Here is an 18116-nt window from a genome sequence, read left to right on the forward strand (position 1 = left end):
GCTAGGTCCCCGCTTCTACATCCTGTGATCCAGGCCCTGTGCCCTTAACATCTCACGTGACGGCTCTCTGGCAACTCACACTGTTCTCTCCTGCTCTGCTGTGACCTTATCATATATAATAAGACCAGTTCCCTGCCCTCAGGGGACCCTTTGAACTTGGCCCTGTGGGGATGGTGGTGGGTCTTTCCGGTTGAGCGCTTCTAATGCAAAGGGAAGAGGTAGACGAGGAGTCACAGAGATGCCCTCCAAAATTCCCCGCCAGGGCCAAGGTCAAGGTCAAAGGATGGATGTGGGATCTATGTTGGCTGCCCAGTGATCCTCTCACCGTTTTACCTGGTCAGGAAAACATCCATCAGCCATCACTTAGGGCTGAGATCTTGTGGAAGAAGCACACAGGAGGGAGGTGACCAGCAAACCACCTGGGTCCCTCCTCACGTCGGGGCTGGACTCTGATGTGGACGTGAAGAGGTGGATGGAGCGCTATAGACCCAGAGCAGAAACCAACCCCTCGGAGCAATGCCTGGGACCCTCTTGGCCCCCCACCCCCGCTCTGGCGTGAGTGGGGTCTTACCATTGACAGTCAGCGTCACCTCTCGCTCCCCAGCCCCCACCCGGGGCACCACAGCTCGGCACACGTATTTCCCCGCGTCCTCCTGGCGGACGGCTTTGAGGGTCAGGGTCTTCTCGTTGCTCAGGACCTGGGAGACGTGGAGAGGGTCAGACACTAAGAGTAGGGGCTGGGCTCTGTCTGTGAACCAGAAGGGCTGAGAGGCGGCTGGGGGCGGCGGTGGGGCTGGTCTGCAGCGTCTCAGTGAACAACCCCGGGGTAGGGTAGGGGGCAGAATGTCTTATTACACAGCGCGCCAGGCGGACCTTCCTATGGGGCGAGCCCCAGCACAGCGGACCCTGAGGGGCTGAAGACGCTGCAGCCCTAAGTCGTGGGTGCAGGGGGAAGGCTGGAGTGAGAGAAGGACTATCCTGAAGCTGAGCTTCTGTGAGGGTCCTGGATCTGTCTGTCCTGAGTCATTTCAGTGTTCCTATGGGATAAGGTTTGGGGCTTCCCTGGTGGCTCAGGCGGTAAAGAATCCGCCTGCAGTACGGGAAACCCGAGTTCGATCCCTGAGTCGGGAAGATCCCTTGGAGGAGAAAATGGCAACCCACTCCAGTATTCTTGCCTGGAGAATCCCAGGGGCAGAGGAGGCTGGCAGGGCTACAGTCCACGGGATCACAAAGAGCTGGACACGACTGAGCGACTAACACTAACTTTTGGAGGGATGAGAAGGAAATAGGCTTCGGCATTTGATGTCTGAGTTGAGATCCCGGCTTCAGAGGTGCCTCCTTGTGTGGCTTTGGGCTCTAGTTCTCCTCTCTGAGGCCCCTTCCTTATCCCTATAATGGGGAGTGGCACTCGGAGGACAGTGTAGTGTCCAGCAGACAGTAGGGGACACAGAGGTCACCTTCCCCCTGCTTCCCTGCCTGAGGCTCTCACGGGTCCTCCTGGGAGGAGGGAGGTCTGAAACTCTTGGTACTTCAGTCGCTCAGTCGTGTCCGGCTCTTGCGACTCCATGGACTGTAACCCACCAGGCTCCTCTGTCCATGGGGTTTTCCAGGCAAGAATACTGGAGAGGGTTGCCATGTCCTCCTCTAAAGAACACACACACTTTAAAAGAGGAAAAAGCAGGGAGAAAGCCAGGCTTAACTGCAAAGCTGAAGGTAATGACTATTAGGGGAAAGCTGAAAAACCTTTCTAGGGACGTTTCACTCCCAGCGTCTTGTGACCACCTGCTTTTCTCATAAGGTTCACGACAGGGCGAAACTGCACTGGCCGAACGTGTTTAGGGCTGAGGGGGGTAGGTGTGGGTACCTGGGGCTCCCTCTCCTCTTCCTGGGGCCCCTGTTCCTGCAGTTTACACGGGAGGCTCTCATCTCTAGTGTGTGAGTGAGAGGGGCCCCGGGAGGCAGTTTCCCCCCGGGCCTGAGGTCCCCCCACCCCTGCCAGGCTCTCTGTGGTCCCAGCTGTGGACTTACCACGCCCGAGCCCCGCTTCATCCAGACGATGGTCAGGGATGGGTTGCCTGTCCAGGCGCAGCTGAAGACGGCGTCCGAGCCCAGGTCTACGAGCAGGGACTGGGGCTCTGTGGTCATCCTGGGCCCAACTGCCGTGGGAGGAGGGAGGAGCCGGGGCTGTGGTGGGCAGGGTGCAGGACCCTTCTGTCTGCCCCTTTTCTCCCCCACTATGCTTGCCCCATCCCCTACAGGTCAGGCCTCCCGGACCTGGCCTGGGAGCTAAGCAGTAGGACCCCTCTCCCCCAGCCCAGCCTCCCTGGGGCCCACCGTGGAAGCAGGCAGCTCCAGGCCCAGAAAAAGCTGCTCTGGCCCCATTTCTGCCTGGATTTGCAACCCCCATCCCCCACCCCCGTGCTCTCCCATCCCCTTTCCTTTCTCCTGATCCCAGGAAGCCCCACCCTGGCCCCAGGGTGTGGAGGGAAGGGCCTGCCTCCCACCCCAGAATCTCTGTCTGCCTTCAAGTCAACTGTCCACCTCCTTCAGGCCTCAGCAGGTGACCTGGAGCCAAGTTCCCCATGCACCTAGCCCAGCTCCTGGGCCACCGCAGGGCCACTGCAGGGCTGGGAGATAAGGAGTGGGGGACACCAGGCCTCCTGTGCGGTGTCCCCCCGCCCCCCATTATCCTCTATTCCAGCCCCGCCCCACCTCCTTTTCAACACTGAAGGGGAGACCTTCAGGTCCTTTCCCCACACGCATCCTGTTAGTGGAGACTCCTCCCCCCTGCCCCTCCCCCGCCCTAACCAGAAGCCCCTGCAGATGGAGCCTGGGTTCCCAGAGCAGGTGCAGCAGTGGGATTTCAGGGGCAGTAACAGGAGGGTGTGCAGAGAGCTGCCTTCAGGGAGCAGGTGTGAAACCAGGGTCAGGAGGCCCGCAAGAGTCCCCTGATGCAAACAGGGAGTCATCATGCTTCCTGCTGAGGCTGGTAGGGGTGAGGGGGTTAGGAATAAAGTTTGTAAGCGTGCTTCTGAATCTGCACAGGGCTTTGGATGAGCTGACGGTCAACGCTGTGAACACAGCTGAGGGCTGGCTCCCCCGAGGGTCCCTGCCTGGCCAGCAGCGAGGAGGGGGAGCCGCTGATGGGGGCTGACCCATCTTGGTCCTCATTTTGCTCCTCATTTGTTGTGTGACCTCAGGCCTCCGTCCCCTCATCTCGGTGCTGGGAATAAGAATTCTAGCCTCCCTAGATGATTTTTTTAAAAAAATAGATTTAATAGAATTTTTTTTTGGCCATGCTGCGTGGCTTGTAGGATCTTAGTTCCCCAACCAGAGATGGAGCCTTCGCCCTCTGCAGTGAAAGAGTTCTAACCACTGGACGCCAGGGAGGTCCCCTGCCTGGGAGATGATGAGGGTCAAGATAAACACGTGACAGTACGTGGGGACGTTTTCTGTAAAGGGCATGGATTCCGAGCTTGGGAGGCGTTCTTATGTCATGTGCGATGAGCCCACGATGGTTCCCCCAGCAGAGAGCGGAGATTGGCCAGAGCCCATGCGCCAGGGAAGGCCCGAGCCACTCACAGTAGACGTCGACCGTGCGGCTGATGTTGGTGCTGCCCAGGGCATTGGTCACCTCGCAGGAGACGGGCTCTGAGAAGTACGTGTAGTCCACGGTGGTCCGGTACACCTCCCCTGAGGCTTCCTTGATGATCTGGCCCCGCTTGGCCCACCTGTAACACAGGCACTGGGGCTGGTGTGGACCTCCCACCCGGGGGCAGGATACGTCCCACCCGCTGGAAGATGAGGCCTGGCGAGGGGCAGGGTAGGGCAGGCCCCCAAGGGGCACCTAGGGGGAGCCTCCACAGAGGGGCTACTTCTGGGGCTTGGGAAGGGGTCAGTGGTGGGGTGGTAGGCTCTGGGCTGTGGGTCACCAGGCAGCCAGCAGCACTTGACTGATGGGTTATTCTGGAGGGAGGTGGGTTGGCTCTTCAGTGGGTCTGCCCATGTGGCTGGCCAGGCAACGGCTAACCCAACTGCCAGACCCTGGGCAGCTTGGCTGTCCTGCTCTGAGCTCCCCTGGGGGGTCTAGTCCTGGACCACACTGGAAAAGGAGGCCAAGCCCGTGACTGAAGAGGCCAAGGTCTCGTGGTGTGTGCCCATTCGTGCGTGTACACCTGCACACACACGTATACACACATGCACGGGCATCAGGAAGCTTGATTGCCAGACGAGACAAGACGCTGATGGAGAGGTGATAGGCGTGGTCTCGACTGCCCACCCTCCTGCGCTGGCAGCTCTCCCAGTTCCCCCGTCCTGACTCCTGTCCCCAGAGTGGGTCCCATCATAGTGCCCCTCTCTCCCGAAAGCCCTTCATCCCTCTCCTACTTACTCATGTTCCTCCACACCCTCTGCCTCCCATCCTGGCTCTGCTCCTTGGGGACCTGGGCTGTCTCAGCACTGCTTTTATGGGACCAGCAGTTGGGTTGGTGGGGGTGATGGGAAGACAGCTATGCTGACTTCTTTCATTGGCCAACTGACTGATGGGTATCTTGGGTCTGGCCCTGGGGCGGTGATCACTGGCCTGGTGCAGCAGCCAGCCTGCTGTCTGTATGGCAGAGCACCCCAGGGGTGCGTGTGCACAGGAGAATCAGCGCTTTCCCTGGGTTACTCTTACTATGCTTCAACCTTTTTGAAAACACACAAGTTCCCAATAGGTACTTCCCACTGTAGTTCAGGCCTGTTTTGGGGTACATGTCTTTTGTTTTTGGCCACTGTGTGGCACATGGGATCTGAGTTCCCCCTGAAGCGGAAGCACAGAGTCTTAACCACTGGACCACAAGGAAGTCCCTGGAGTGCATGTCTTTGCCAGGGCTGGGGAGGCCCCCGTTATCCTGGGGCTACCACGACTCCAGGTAGCCACATTCTCAGGGCCCCCTTTCCTGGGGTCACGGAGGGCAGGGCCCTGCGCCCTGCCCTTCCCTCCGCCTGCTCCTGCTTAGCCAGGCCATCCAGCTCGGGAGGTGGCCGTCTCCCAGTACCACAGAGAGCACCAGGCTGGCACTGTGCAGTTATTATCTTGAATTAGTGTCAGATCGTTATTAAGAAGACAATTAATAATAACAATTACAGTTTAACAACAGAGCGAACCATAGTTCCCTGAGAGCTGAAGGAGCTTCCCAACAACCCATTATGAGTTATTCATGAATCATTTCAATCTCTAACTTTAATTTAATGACCACACTTAACAGTCAGGCACAGCTCCCACCTGAGGCAGACGAGTTCAGTCCGGGACACACAGTGGTGGATCGGCATCCAGCCCCTGCTCAACCCACCCTGCAGCTGTGAGGGGGCAGACGGTGGGATGCTACGAGGAGGGGGCAGCCGGCTGGGCTGGGAGGAGGCAGGTGAGACCGTCCTGCCCCTGGCTGCCCACAGCCCCAGGGAGCAGACTCTGCTGGGCAGTCCTCTTCCATTATTGGGGGTTTCTGGGGGAACAGGGGGCTTTTCCCCCACCCGTCTGAGGTCCCTCACAGTGTAAGCAGGGTGAAAGCTCCCTACTGGGGCCCCCAGGAACTCAGAACGGCTGGGGCTATCTCTGGCCTGAAACTCAGCACTCCTGGCCACACAGGGCTCCCCTTCCCCCAACCAGTCTGGCTTCCCCTCTCAGATTCAAAGAAGAGAGGCTGAAGAGACGCTGGAGGGCTGTGCAGATGCTGCTCCCAGCTCCCCCGGGCTGATCCCCACCTTAGAAATGGGGGGGCACTGAGAAGAACTCAGAGACGGTCTTCTCCCACCGTCCCAGGAGGCCAGCTGTGGGGCTGGGTCTCTTGGGGTCACCCCACGAGTCCCCAGCTCACCTCTCACTCAGCCACTCTTTTTCTTCCCTGTCTTTATTCCCCTTCTGTACTCCCCAACCCCCACAAAAAACCCCAAAACAACAACAAAAACCCTCGGAGGGATCCCTTCCAGAAGCTCAACCCACTTACTGAAGCAGCAGGTCACACGACCAGGGTGAGCCAGACAGCAAGTCCCACCCTCTCCCATGTCCCGTCCCATCTCCTCCCCTCTCTGTCCCACCTCCTCCCCTCTCTGTCCCACCTCCCGGTCTCCTCTCCCCTCTGCTCCCATCTCCTCTCTTCTCTAGTTTCTCAGCTTGGCCTCCTCCTCTTCTTTCCTCCAGTCCCTTCATCCTCCCACCACCACCGTTTTCACCGCCTCGCCCAGCCCCTCGGAACAGGACTCAGATTAAGCTTTTCCCAATCAATGTGTAATTTGGCCAGAGCAGATGTAAGAGGATTAATTATTTACATCACACAATCAGGAGGCTGGTGTGTCACTGCCAACAGGCTGTCCTCCACAGCCCCGCCTTTCACACTGGCTGGTAGACCCCCGCCCTGTTCCCTGCATGGTGAGGTGGGGGCCCTGAGACTCAGAGGGGCGCAGAGAGGCAGTGTGCTCGCCCCAGGCGGCTGGTCCAGCCAAGTGAGGCTGAGTTCAGTTGGACGGGCTCCCACATCCACCCGGGACCCCTTGCTGGGTGCTGGGGTGGACCAGGGCGCATCTCTGATTTCCAAGATCACACCCTCTTGTGTGAAACAGGAGGAAGCAATCAAGACCAAGGCAGAAGTTGAAAAACAAAGATCTCTTAGTCCCGACCAGGTCAGCTGGGAAAAATCCATGGACTCAAGTGCTGAGATTGCTCAAGGCCCTTCCTCTTGAATCCCAACACTGCATTTAGAAGGGCCGTCTGCCTGCTGGGGAGCCCTTTCGGAGGCCAAGAGGCTGAGCCACAGGGGGTGGGCATAGACACCCGCCTCCTCTCACCACCCCCTTCCTCCTGGGCCGCTGGGGCTCCCTGACATGTCCCTGGAGGCCAGAAGGGCTCCCCGAAAGCCTCTGGAGCCCTGGAGGGTGCCTGATCCGCACTGAAGCCTTCTGGGGCCTCTGGCAGGCTGGAGGGCCAGGAGCGAAGGAGCAAAAGCTCGCCTGTCAAACCTGCGGGGGACTGGCCTGTGCCTCTGGCTCCTCCTCTGTGACTGACTGTTGACCAGGCTCTGAGCTGTGGGGAAGGATGGAGACAGAGGGAAACCACAGGGACCCAGAACCCACAGAAACCTGCAGGTCCTGGCTTATTAACTTTGTAGTTTAAAAACTAAACATAACTTTGTTATAGAGAAGTCACAAGACCGATCCAGAAAACTGCCATGCTCCCTTCACCTAGACTCATCAAACGTGGTCAATATCTTGCCACATTTGCTTCTCAATGATCTCTTCAAATGTACACGTATCCCTTATTATTGCCAGGATATGAGAGTGAATGTGGGTGGGTCTGCTCGGGTAGGGTGTCAGCGGGAGAGAAGGGGTGCCCAGGGAAGCTGGCATGAGAGATGATCTCTGGGCATGCAACACCTGGTGTGTAGGGCCTGTGAGCAGAGCGAATAGCAGAGAGAAGCCCGCCTGTGGATGGAGCCCAGGCCTCGCAGGTGCAGGGTGGAAGCCCAGAGAAAAACACAGGTCTCCTGCCGCATCTTTGTCATTGTCCTAGCCAAGCCAGACCTGCTGCCCGGACCCACAGGGCCGCGGGACTCCAGGGAGCCTGGAGGTCATCTAATCTTTCTCCTGCCTCTAGCCGGATGAATGGTTAAACCCAGAGGACACATGGTTTTCATCCTGTTTAAGAATATCCTTGAGGATAAAGGCTCTGCGCTTTCCCGGGGTCTCTGGTTCCAGCACTAATTATCTGCACTGCAGGGAGCATCGCCTGTGTCTAGCCTGAACCTCTGGCTGCTGCTTTGACCCGTTTCTCAGGTTCTGCCCTCTGAGGCCACGCTGCCTCTCTTTGGCTCTGTCCTCCACTCCCACCGGCAGGTTTGTTTCCGAGTCTGGGACCATCAGCATCCCTGGCAGTGGGTGATGCTGGGGCTTCCTGACCATCTCAGTGGTGGTGGGGACACCATCAGGCCTGGGCTGGGGGAAGGAGCAGGGCAGAGTGAGGGCAGTGGTGGGGAGTGTCTGAGTGTGCCCTGGAGCACCTCCGAGGCCACTGGCGTCTGCAGTGGTGGTGCCCAGGCAGGAGGCCCAGAGGCGCTGCTCTGTGTGTTTACAGAGTCCTCGAGCCCACATTCTGGAGCGTTGAGTGCCAGCCACACGAGCTCCACGCTGACAGCTTAAGTGACTAAACGGCAGTTCCCGCCTTCAACAGGGAAGGACAGGCTTGTGAAAATCAGTGAGACGTTCATCCGTGCGGCAGGCAACAGCTGCAGGGGGGCCGTGGGGACGACGAACCTGGGTGCCTGATGGTCAGGGCCGGAGGTCCTGGCAACCCCACCCTTCCAGGGGACCGGTTTGGTGAGCACAGGACTAGAATCTGGATCTGACTGACCGTGATGGCTTGTTTTAGCTTTTTCTCCGGAGTCTCCTTCCTTTCAGAAATAAGGGGTACAGAAGCTGTGCAAACAGGAGTGACATCTGTCTCGGAGGAAGGGAGTATGTGTTCACGAGGAAAAGGCGAAGTCCACCTGGCTAGGGCGGGGTGAATGGGTGTGCCGGGGAAGGGTCCTGGACACCCACAGCGGACCAAGCACGGTGCTGGACGCCTGGACCGCAGGTGCCAGCCCTGCGCCAGGCAGGGTGTCGAGGGGGCCTCCCCAGCAGGGCCTCTCACCTGTACTGGGTGACCGCGGGGTTGGCCTTGGCAGAGCAGTGGAACGTGACCACGTTGTCCTCCAACACTGGCTGCGGCTCCACCGACAGGTTGACAAGTGGGGGGTCTGTGGAGAGAAGAGACGCCCTTGCAGACTGTGGTGCTGTGTGCACCACGGTTTGGGGGCACATGAGGGCAAAGGCCAGCAATTCCACCCCTGGGGTCTCTCAGAGCAGCCACGCCCCTGCTGGTCCCCAGAAAACTGGGGGCCTCGGCAGGGGGCTCCCTCCGACCCTGGAAGTGCCCGAATCAGGGCATCCTGGCAGTGGGCTCAGGACTCCTGCTAGGGATTCAAGTTATTGTTGTTCAGCCACTAAGTTGTGTCCAACTCTTTGTGACCCCATGGACTTCGGCACGCCAGGCTTCCCTGTCCTCCGCTATCTCCCGGAGTTTGCTCAAATTCACGTCCATGGAGTCGGTGGTGCCGTCCAACCATCTTGCACTCTGTTGTCCCCTTCTCCTCCTGCCCTCAATCTTTCCCAGCCTCAGGAATGGATTCAAGGCTGGTGTGTAAACGAACAGCCACCCCGGAAGCAGGGCTGTCTGGGCCCCAGAGGGTGCTTGCTGCCTACATTCCAGCTTTGGGTGAACAAACCACTGCAGGAAAGAGAGGTCTGAAAAGGGAGTGGAGGGCGCGCAAGGAGGACATGGATACTAAGTCCCTTTAAATAGAAACTTTTCAGTCTTTGAAACGTCCGTCTTGCGTCTCTTTGTGTAAAGGTGCATCTGTTACCTTGGCACTTACAGCCTTCCCCGACCCTAACCATCTCTGCTGAGTCCTGACGGGTGTCACTCAGCCCTCAGCTCCCCAGGCAGGGCTTGTTTTTGACACTCAACACAAAGAAGCCCAGCTCTCAAGTGCGAAATGCTCAGAGGTGGAGGAAACAGGAAGTCAGAGAGGTAGAGAAAGACAGAGACACAGAGAGGTCATGCGGAAGGGAAGTGGGGGAGGGACGGGCGGGGGCATAGAGATGCCTATGTAGGAGAGATGTGAAGACGAGGGAGGGAAGGAGGAGAGAGACCGAGAGAGAAAGAGAGAGAGAGAGAGAGAGAGAGAGAGAGGGAGAGGGAGAAAGTGCAGAAACATAGAGAAGCAAAGAGCAGACACGGATAGGCTCAGAGACTCACGTGTTCAGAGAGACACACAATCAGACAAAAATTTTAGACTTAAGGCCAAAAGACCAAGGGGGACTGAACAGATGGAGATAGAAAGTGATAAGGTGCTGGGGAAAAAGCCAAAGACAATAATGAGACATAGAGGAAAGAGACAGGATGACGGAGAGTTGGAAACAGAGGAGGCGGTATCCAGAGCAGAGATCAGAGGTGGGGAATCAGCCCGGAAAGAGACCCCAAGGCGGCCTGGCCCTCCTGAGCTCGGGGGAAGCCAGTTCAGGACCCGCTCTGAAAGCCGGGCATCCTGGGTAGGCGCCCAGGCCTTAGCACCCCGGGCATGGCCCACGTTCCAGGGGAGCGGAGATGACAGGTCTGGAGGTCTGGCTGGAGCTCAGCTCTAGGCTGAGTGAAGAGGGCAGTTTTGTCCCTGGGTCCTAGTCAGGCCCTGGGGCCGCATCTTCTGCCAGACCTCATCTATAGGCACAGCTCTATGCTGGGAGGGCAGGAGGACTTGCTGGGGGTTCACCCCATTTTCAGAAAAAGAAGAAAGCTGGTTTCTCAGAGACCATCTGGAAAATGCTGACCTGCTCTGGGTGCACATGAAGGGCACCACCAGGGGAGCAAGACTCCAGCTACCTGGCCCAGCTCCTGGTTGAGATGACAGAGGGCTCCCTGAGCCCCTCGAGAGTCAACTGTGCAGCCGCCCAGCTGCAGATGGAGCCTCACCCACCCCAGAGTTGGGATTGCTTGGCAGCGTGCCCTCCTGTGCCCTGCTGGTGTTCAAGCTGCCTTCTGGGGTGCCGGGCTTGAGGGGAGATGACTCACAGGGCTGCACTGGGGTGTGCAGACAGCTTGTTAAGACGCAGGAGAGATTGCTGCTTCCTGACAGCATCAGGTGGTTGGACAAGCTGGAGCTGTTCTCCCCACATCCGTTCTGGATGGGACCACAATTCTGGGAACGTCTCCTATGACTTGCTTGCCTTTTCCTGGAGAGTTAATTGTGGGGAAGTGTTGGCTACTTCAGTGACCTCAAAGTTGGTTTTTATTCATTTATTTTAAAATAGGAATTATTTCAAAAAAGTCTGTATTTATTTGGCTGTGCTGGGTCTTTGTTGCTGCGTGGGCTTTTGTCTAGTTGCAGCGAGCGGGGACTACTCTCTAATGCAGCGTGCAGGCTTCTCATTGTGGTGGCTCCCCTTCCTGCGGAGCATGGGCTCTGGGGTGCGTGGGTTTCAGCAGTTGCGGCACGTGGGTTCGGCAGTTGTGGCTCCCGGGCTCTCGAGCGCAGGCTCAGTAGTTGTGGTGCAAAGGCTCAGTTGCTCTGGGACATGGGACCTTCCCGGAGCAAGGACTGAACCGACATCTCCCGCCTTAGCAGGCAGATTCTTTACCACTGAGCTACCAAGGAAACTCTACGTTGGTTTTTAAAGCATGACTCCAGCGGACCCAAAGATGCGTGGCCAGGACTTGCCTTGAGAGCTCTGCCCATATCTCCCAAGACAGCTACACCCCCAGAACCCTGCAGCCTCCTCCTGGCTCTTCCCCATCACCTGAGTGGGTTGTCTGCTGGCCCACCCAGCTGAGAACCACCAGTTTTCAGGGCTAGTTCAACAGCTTCTAGAAACCAGCCACAGAACATGTGAGGCAGCTCCAGGAGGCCAGTCCCCACCTGGCTGTCCTTTATAAAGTGGTGAGACTTCCAGGGACAGAGAGATGAAACACACACCTGCTGGAGGACCCTTCCGGCTGTCTGCTCCCCTCCCCTCCTCTACCACCGAGCTGCCCTTCTCAGTTATCCTGTGGACGCCCGTCTCCTGAAGCTTCCCCACCTCTTTGCAGCATCCTCGGTACCCAGGAAAATAGGCTCCCCGCACACCCCGGGAACCTTGCACACTGGCCGGTCTCATCTGAGCCTCCACCCCAGGCCCAGAGGTGCCCACACCCCTCTCTCCACACTTCTCCTCTGCATATGCAGGATATGAATTTTCACAAGTCCACCAGGCTCCGAAGGTATAAATAGTTTATGTCATATCCGACTATTAAACATGATTTTAATCCCATTTGTGATGTCAGTTGCATAACTTGCAGGGGGCAGCTTTGATGTAGCTGGCGGAACTGAGATCGCACTGAACAGATGTTACAGCTGAGAGTCTGTTAGAGTTTCCATCAGTAGCCTGCCTCCGCACGCGCGCGCGCGTGTGTGTGTGTGTGTGTGTGTGTGTGTGTGTGCGCACTTGCATGCACGCACGTTCAGGGGAAGTATTTCACCCAGGAAGGAATGAGAAAGGAGAGCAACTCCATGACTCAGTGATTTCATAGCACATCCATTTGAAGCTTGGCAGCTGGATGCAGAGTCCAGATGCAGCGAGACTTTGGGGGTGTTAAGCTTTCTCTCCCATTACTCAATCTGGGGGCTTTGTCTTCCGTTGGGTAACATCTAAAGACCAAGGGAAACAAACAACAAATGTGTTTTTGCTGAGTTTGGATACTTCTTGGTTGACTGAGAAAATGAGCAGGTTTGCAAAGGCAGCTATGATCCAGCCTGTGGTGTCCACAATAAACAGCCGGATGCTTATTGAATGAACAAAGGGATGCGTGGGGGTGGGAGGGTGAGCAGGAGGGAGGGGGCAGAGAGAGCCTGCTCTTTTGCTCAGCAGGCGCGTGTAGACACCTTGGGGAGGGGGAGGAGTGGATGCAGACCTCCCCTCCCTGTGGGGTCTGGGGGCACTTGGGAGGGGCAGCTGCACCCCCATGACAGGTGCTGGGTGCTACGCTGGGGTCGCTGCCTGAATGCTTTAACTGAATCGTTCCAGCCAGTGTATGTACCAGCCAAGCACCTCCACATACAGATGAGGAAACCGAGGCACAGAGAGGTGAAATAACCAGCCCAGGATCACTCAGTAAGTGGCAGAGCCAGAATTCCAACCACGACTCTGGACTGCCTCGCATGGGGCCCATCTAGGAAACTGGGCACCTGGATTCTCAGCTTCACTTTGACCTCATTCTTGCTGCCTCCCTCCTGGGGTGGCTGAGACGTCCCTGGAAAGAAAGTCAGTGAGGCCCAGAGACCTGGCAAGGCTGGCGTCCTCCTCGGGCAGACTATCGTCTGTGCATCCTGGTAAATCCGTCATGGTATCAGCGCGCGTTCAGGGGAACGTGTTTTAATAGTCGGTGGGCTGTTCTCATGATGATGACTTTCTTGTTGACAGAAAGGTTCTGCTTTGTGACGCAGAAACAGCTCCCCCCAAGGCTCCTGCCAGGCCCCAAGCGCCGACCCGGTGGTTTCTTCCCTGGGGGTTCTGTGGCTGGCACAGGCCTCCTGACCAGCTGGGCGGGGGTAGGGGGAGAGGACGGAGGTGCTGCACGGTGGCCACAACAGGCAGCCTGGTACAGGAGGCTTGGATGTCTGTGGCTCTCTCTGTCATTCCTCCCAGATTTGGCTTGTGTCTGGAGAGACCTCTGATTCGTAGTCAATCCCAGGGCAAGCAGAGACCTTGGACGTCACTCAGTCAAATGAGATTAGGAACCGGCATCCTAATGACCAGCTCAGGCCCACACAGCTCATGGGTGGTAGAGCCTTTCTGGGCCGTAGACTACCCCATCCCCACCACATCTTGCTTTCTTTCCATAGCTGGGCCTGCAGCTTGATGCCATATCTGCTACAGCTAAGAAGCAGGTGGGTGTGGACAGTGGGGCCTGGACTGGGGCAGGGGAGGGAGACACTCCACCCAGGGTGACCTTGAACTTACACGACCTTAAAAGCGAGAGCCTCCCTCCCATCACCATGGTCCTTGGCCTGCCCAGAGCCCTGGTGATCCTGGCTGTCACTGGATGGGGAATGGAAGCTTGGTGTGGATGGAGGTGGAGGGGGTTTTAATAGCTGGTGAAGAGGGTGGATGCAAACCGAGGATCGAACCTGTGCCTCCTGCAGTGGGAGTGGAAGTGGGGTCTTAACCCCCGGATTGCCAGGGAGTCCCCAGTGATGTTCCTAAGGGGACTGTCACCCTCACTGGTGACAGTAAGAAGGACAAAACGGTCCTTGGGTGCCAGACAAACTCACTAGCCCCTAGGATTGGCGGATCCAGGTCCTGCCTCCAGCCGTCCTGCAGGGGTCTGGCCCCGGCCTGGCTACTTCCCCCGACCTGTGCTCTGGGCAGGAGTGCCAGATGGTCCCTGCCCCCAGCCAGGTCGGTACTCACGCTGGATGTCGATGGTGACTGAGGTCTCCTTCCCTCCGGGGATGGCTTTGTTGGTGGCTCGGCATACGATGCTCTGCCCGTTCTCCACATCGCCGGGGGAAATGAAGAGGGTGCTCACAATGCTCTCACGCTTGCCATCTCGGAGAAGGGTCTATGGGTCGGGTGGGGAGAAAGAAGGCCCCAGGTCACTCATCACTGCGACAGCTGGGCGGGTGGGGCAGGACACGCGCCAGCCTCGGAGAGGAGGAAGGAGCTCTGTGGATAGAGGTAGGTCAGTCAGGACACCCGGGGGCGCCCACCTCCATGCAGAGCCTCGGGTCACCCCTGGCTCCCTGGCCTGGCTGAGCGCCAGGCTTCAGGAGGAAAAAGGAACTGGAAAGTCACTTGCCCACCCAGACACAAAAGAAACCAGCTTGGGCCCAGTGGAAACCAGGCTGCTGGTGCTATGTAGAGATGAACTTGTAACTATTCTACCTCTGGTCTGGGGGTGTCTCTGGGTCTGTAGGGAGTGCTGAGATGGGGATAGCAGGTGCTGTGGCCCCAGGAATGATCTGGCTGCAGAAGGGTGCACAGCTTGGGGAGTGGGGGTGAAGGCAGGGCTAGGGTGGAGACGCGCGAAGAATCAGTGCCCACTGACCATTTCATTACTTTACCTGTATAAACTCTCTCAACTTTTCGATCATTTCACTACCAGACCTCACTGGAGCTCAGACTAAGCCACAGACACGACAGGTGCCATCGTCTTTCATTTAGCAGTCGAGAAAACAGGTGTGATCAAGAGAGACTGTGGAGCTTGATTAAACTCACTTTGAGTTGGTGGCGGCGACGTAAGTAACAGGTTCCTGGACTGTACTGAAGAGCATCCACCCAAATTCATGTCCACCCTGAACCTCAAAATGTGAAATTATTTGGAAATGGGGCCTTCACAACTTAGTTAGCTGCTGCTGCTGCTAAGTCGCTTCAGTCGTGGCCAACTCTGTGTGACCCCATAGACGGCAGCCCACCAGGCTCCCCCGTCCCTGGGATTCCCCAGGCAAGAGTACTGGAGTGGGGTGCCATTGCCTAATCAGTCATTAGTTAAGGATCTTGAGACAAGATCACCCTGGATGTAGCATGGGCTTTAAATCCAATGATGGGTGTCCTTGTAAAAAAGAAGACAAGACAAGGAGACACAAGGAAGAGGCCATGGGAAGGAGGAGGCAGAAACTGGAATGATGCTGCCACAAGCTCAGGAAAGCCAGGAGCCCCTAGGAACTAGAAGAGGCGAGAAGATTCTCCTTGCGGCCTTTGGAGGAAGCACAGCTCTGCCCACGCCTTGACTTCAGCATTTTCACCTCTACAAGGGTGAGCCAATACATTTTGGTTGTCTGAAGAACCAAGTTGTGGTACTTGGTTACAGCAGCCCTAGAAACTAACGCAGGCCTAAAGGTCCCCTGTCTTCCTCTTGACCACGTGCTGATTCCTTATGGCAGCTGTTCTCCCTCATTGCCGGTACCCACTCCCCCAGCTGAGACTGCCTCCAGCTACTGCCCCATCAGTTTGGTAACCCTGCACCCTTGACTCCCTGGTGGCCCATGAGGGTGGGTGCCCACTGGGGAGGTGCAGTGGGCAGGAGGGCCATTTTGGTTTGGGGTGGGGGCTGGACTTGCTCAGTATACCCCAGGAAGGAACTTGATCTTATTTTCTCCGTTATTGGAGCTGAGGAAGAGATGGATAGACTCTACTTCCTCAAAACCTCCCTGAAAATAACCACAACATCGTCTCTGATCCTCGCAGGACCCTGGAAGGAAGGGAGCCTTGTCTCCCAAATAACTGGAGAGAAAAGTGAGTTTAGAGTGAGTCAGGAACTCGCTGGGCAGGGCAGGGATTTGCATAGGAGAATGGTGAGCTCTGAGCCACGACCTCCCCACCGCAGCTTCCTGAGGACCTGTAAGCCAGAGGGGTGGTGTGATCCCCTCTTTGAGACAGCAACAGTTAGCAGATTAAGTAGCCTCCCTTTAGCAGAGATACATAGGCAGCTGAGGGCTTCCCTCGTGGCTCAGCTGGTAAAGAATCCACCTGCAATGCAGGAGACCCTGGTTTGATTCCTGGGTCAGGATGATCCTCTGGAGAAGGGATAGGCTACCCACTCCAGTATTCTTGGGCTTCCCTGGTGGCTCAGCTGGTAAAGAATCTGTCTGCAATGCGGGAGACCTCATCCTTGGGTTGGAAAGATTGGGCATGGCAACCCATTCCAGTATTCTTGCCTGGAGAACCCCATGGACAGAGGAAGCTGGTGGGCTATAGTCCGTGGGGTGACAAAGAGTCGGACATGACTGAGCAACTAAGCACCGGCTACCACAGGCAGCTGGACCCCGACGCTGGGTCCTCAGTTCCATGCCCTGCACTAGGAGAACAGGCCCGGAGCCTCCATCTAGAATACCGCATCCCGCTGTAGACAAGGCCAGACTCAGGTGTGAAGACACCACAGAGCAGGGCAGCAGAGGAGAACTCTGCTCGAGGAAACTGCCTGGGCCCAGGCCTGCTCTCATCCATCTTCCTTCCGGGGCATGGGGTGGTGGTCTCAGCCCTGCTGCAGAGGGATCTGGGAGAGAGGCTGGGGGAGGAGGTCATGGTCAGCCCCAGAAGCCCGAGGGCTGACTGTCTAGAGCTCAGCCTCAGGGCCAGAGTGCTGATATGGAGGCTGGCCCCCGGAGTGGGGTCAGAGTGGGTGTGGTGTCAACCGGCCCAGCCAGAACCTCTCCACTGCACCATAGTAACCGGCTGGCTCCTGGCTCTTCAGCAGACCTCACGCGTCTATAAATAGCCAAGCGATAATAAGCACAATTTCCTGGATGAAAATAAGACCGCGGGGTTGGGGTAGGGGAGGTGGGGAGGAAGATCCTTTTGTTCTTTCCCGATTTTCTTTTCTTTACTTTTCCGTTGTGCTAACCAGGGACATTTACATAAATTTTAGTCTGCCGGGGTACCCTTGGATTGATCTGATTGATCTGCTCGTGCGGTGTTGGGGAGCAGGGCCATCTGGGTGCCGGTAGGAGGGAAGTCAAGGGCCTGAGCTCCTAATTAGGCCCCTGACTGCTGCCCCGTCCCCGCACCCAGGGTGCTCCTCTCCCGGAAAGATGATTAATGACATATTTACTGTGTCCGGGCGTGTGCTTTTCTGGGAAATAAAAATTCTGGTTCAAGTTGTTTGTTCCACCTAATTAGAGATGGGGAGATGTGTTCATTAAACCAGGGGAGGGCACAGTGCCCGCTCCCCAGGGGAGGACCTCTCCTAGCTCTGGTTGGGGGTGGTCTGTAAAGCCTTCATGGTAGGGGGGAGCCGAGCTTGGGGCAAAGAAGGGGCCTGTGTCTTCTCACCCTGATTTTTGTTTTCCTCCCTCCCTTGTTGCTTCCACAATCTCCTTGCCTCTGCTTTCTATTTTCTTTTCCTTCATGCCTGGCTGGTCAACCTCCCCCATTCTCACATGCAAATGAAGCCCTGGGACCTCCCGGGGCGGGGGGTCGGGGCAGGTAGACACTCTGATTTGCTGATTCTTGTCACAGGCCCCCTTCCCCTGTCCTCCTGGCCCTTCTCCGGCTTCCCTCTCCTGAACTTGGCTCTGGGGACACACCGGGCCCCAACACTCCCACCTCCTGCTTGTGAAACCATCATTAGCTCACCCTTAGCCAGAGGGTAAGTCGGTTATTATTAGTGGTGAGTCGCTCATTTCTGGGGCCACCACCTCCAAGTCCTAGGGCAGCGCTCCCTGCAGCTTGGTGGGCACTAGTGTGACCCTGATGGCCTCTCCTGTGGGTCCCACCTGTGTCTGCAGATATGGACCAGGAGTGGGCATATATACCTCACCTGTTCAGGGTTGAACATGTCAGGGCAGGGGTCTTCCTGGGTGTGTGTGCACTGGCTGCTGACCCACTAGCTTCCGTAGAGCTTTCCCCACTGTCCCAGTGGCTTAGGGCTCATCTCTGGACCCTGCCTATCCCACGCTGCTTCCTGTCTGTGCACCCCCCATCACTGATGGCAGGCACTTGGCATTCAATCAGCAGTGGTAGTTGGCGGTGGGGGAGGGGCGGTTGGTGAGAAGCCTTAGGCTTTCCTGGGG

At 57.2% G+C, this 18116-nt stretch overlaps 2 protein-coding genes across 4 annotated transcripts in view; one reads left to right on the plus strand and one right to left on the minus strand.

Annotated features, from left to right (window-relative positions):
- The window catches only part of ST3GAL4 (ST3 beta-galactoside alpha-2,3-sialyltransferase 4), a 121255-nt gene that overhangs the window by 79449 nt on the left and 23690 nt on the right, over positions 1-18116 (plus strand). The gene's annotated exons all lie outside the window — the stretch shown is intronic.
- The window catches only part of KIRREL3 (kirre like nephrin family adhesion molecule 3), a 610621-nt gene that overhangs the window by 21582 nt on the left and 570923 nt on the right, over positions 1-18116 (minus strand). For both annotated transcript variants that reach the window (XM_042238383.2, XM_042238382.2), the window contains exons 6-10: positions 14017-14167; positions 8666-8771; positions 3583-3731; positions 2029-2156; positions 572-698 (exon numbers count right to left, since the gene is read on the minus strand). In XM_042238383.2, coding sequence (XP_042094317.1) covers positions 572-698; positions 2029-2156; positions 3583-3731; positions 8666-8771; positions 14017-14167 — 661 coding nt within the window. The remainder of the gene's footprint in view (positions 1-571; positions 699-2028; positions 2157-3582; positions 3732-8665; positions 8772-14016; positions 14168-18116) is intronic.

Source organism: Ovis aries, chromosome 21, assembly GCF_016772045.2.
Source record: "Ovis aries strain OAR_USU_Benz2616 breed Rambouillet chromosome 21, ARS-UI_Ramb_v3.0, whole genome shotgun sequence".
NCBI classification, from domain to species: Eukaryota; Metazoa; Chordata; class Mammalia; order Artiodactyla; family Bovidae; genus Ovis; species Ovis aries.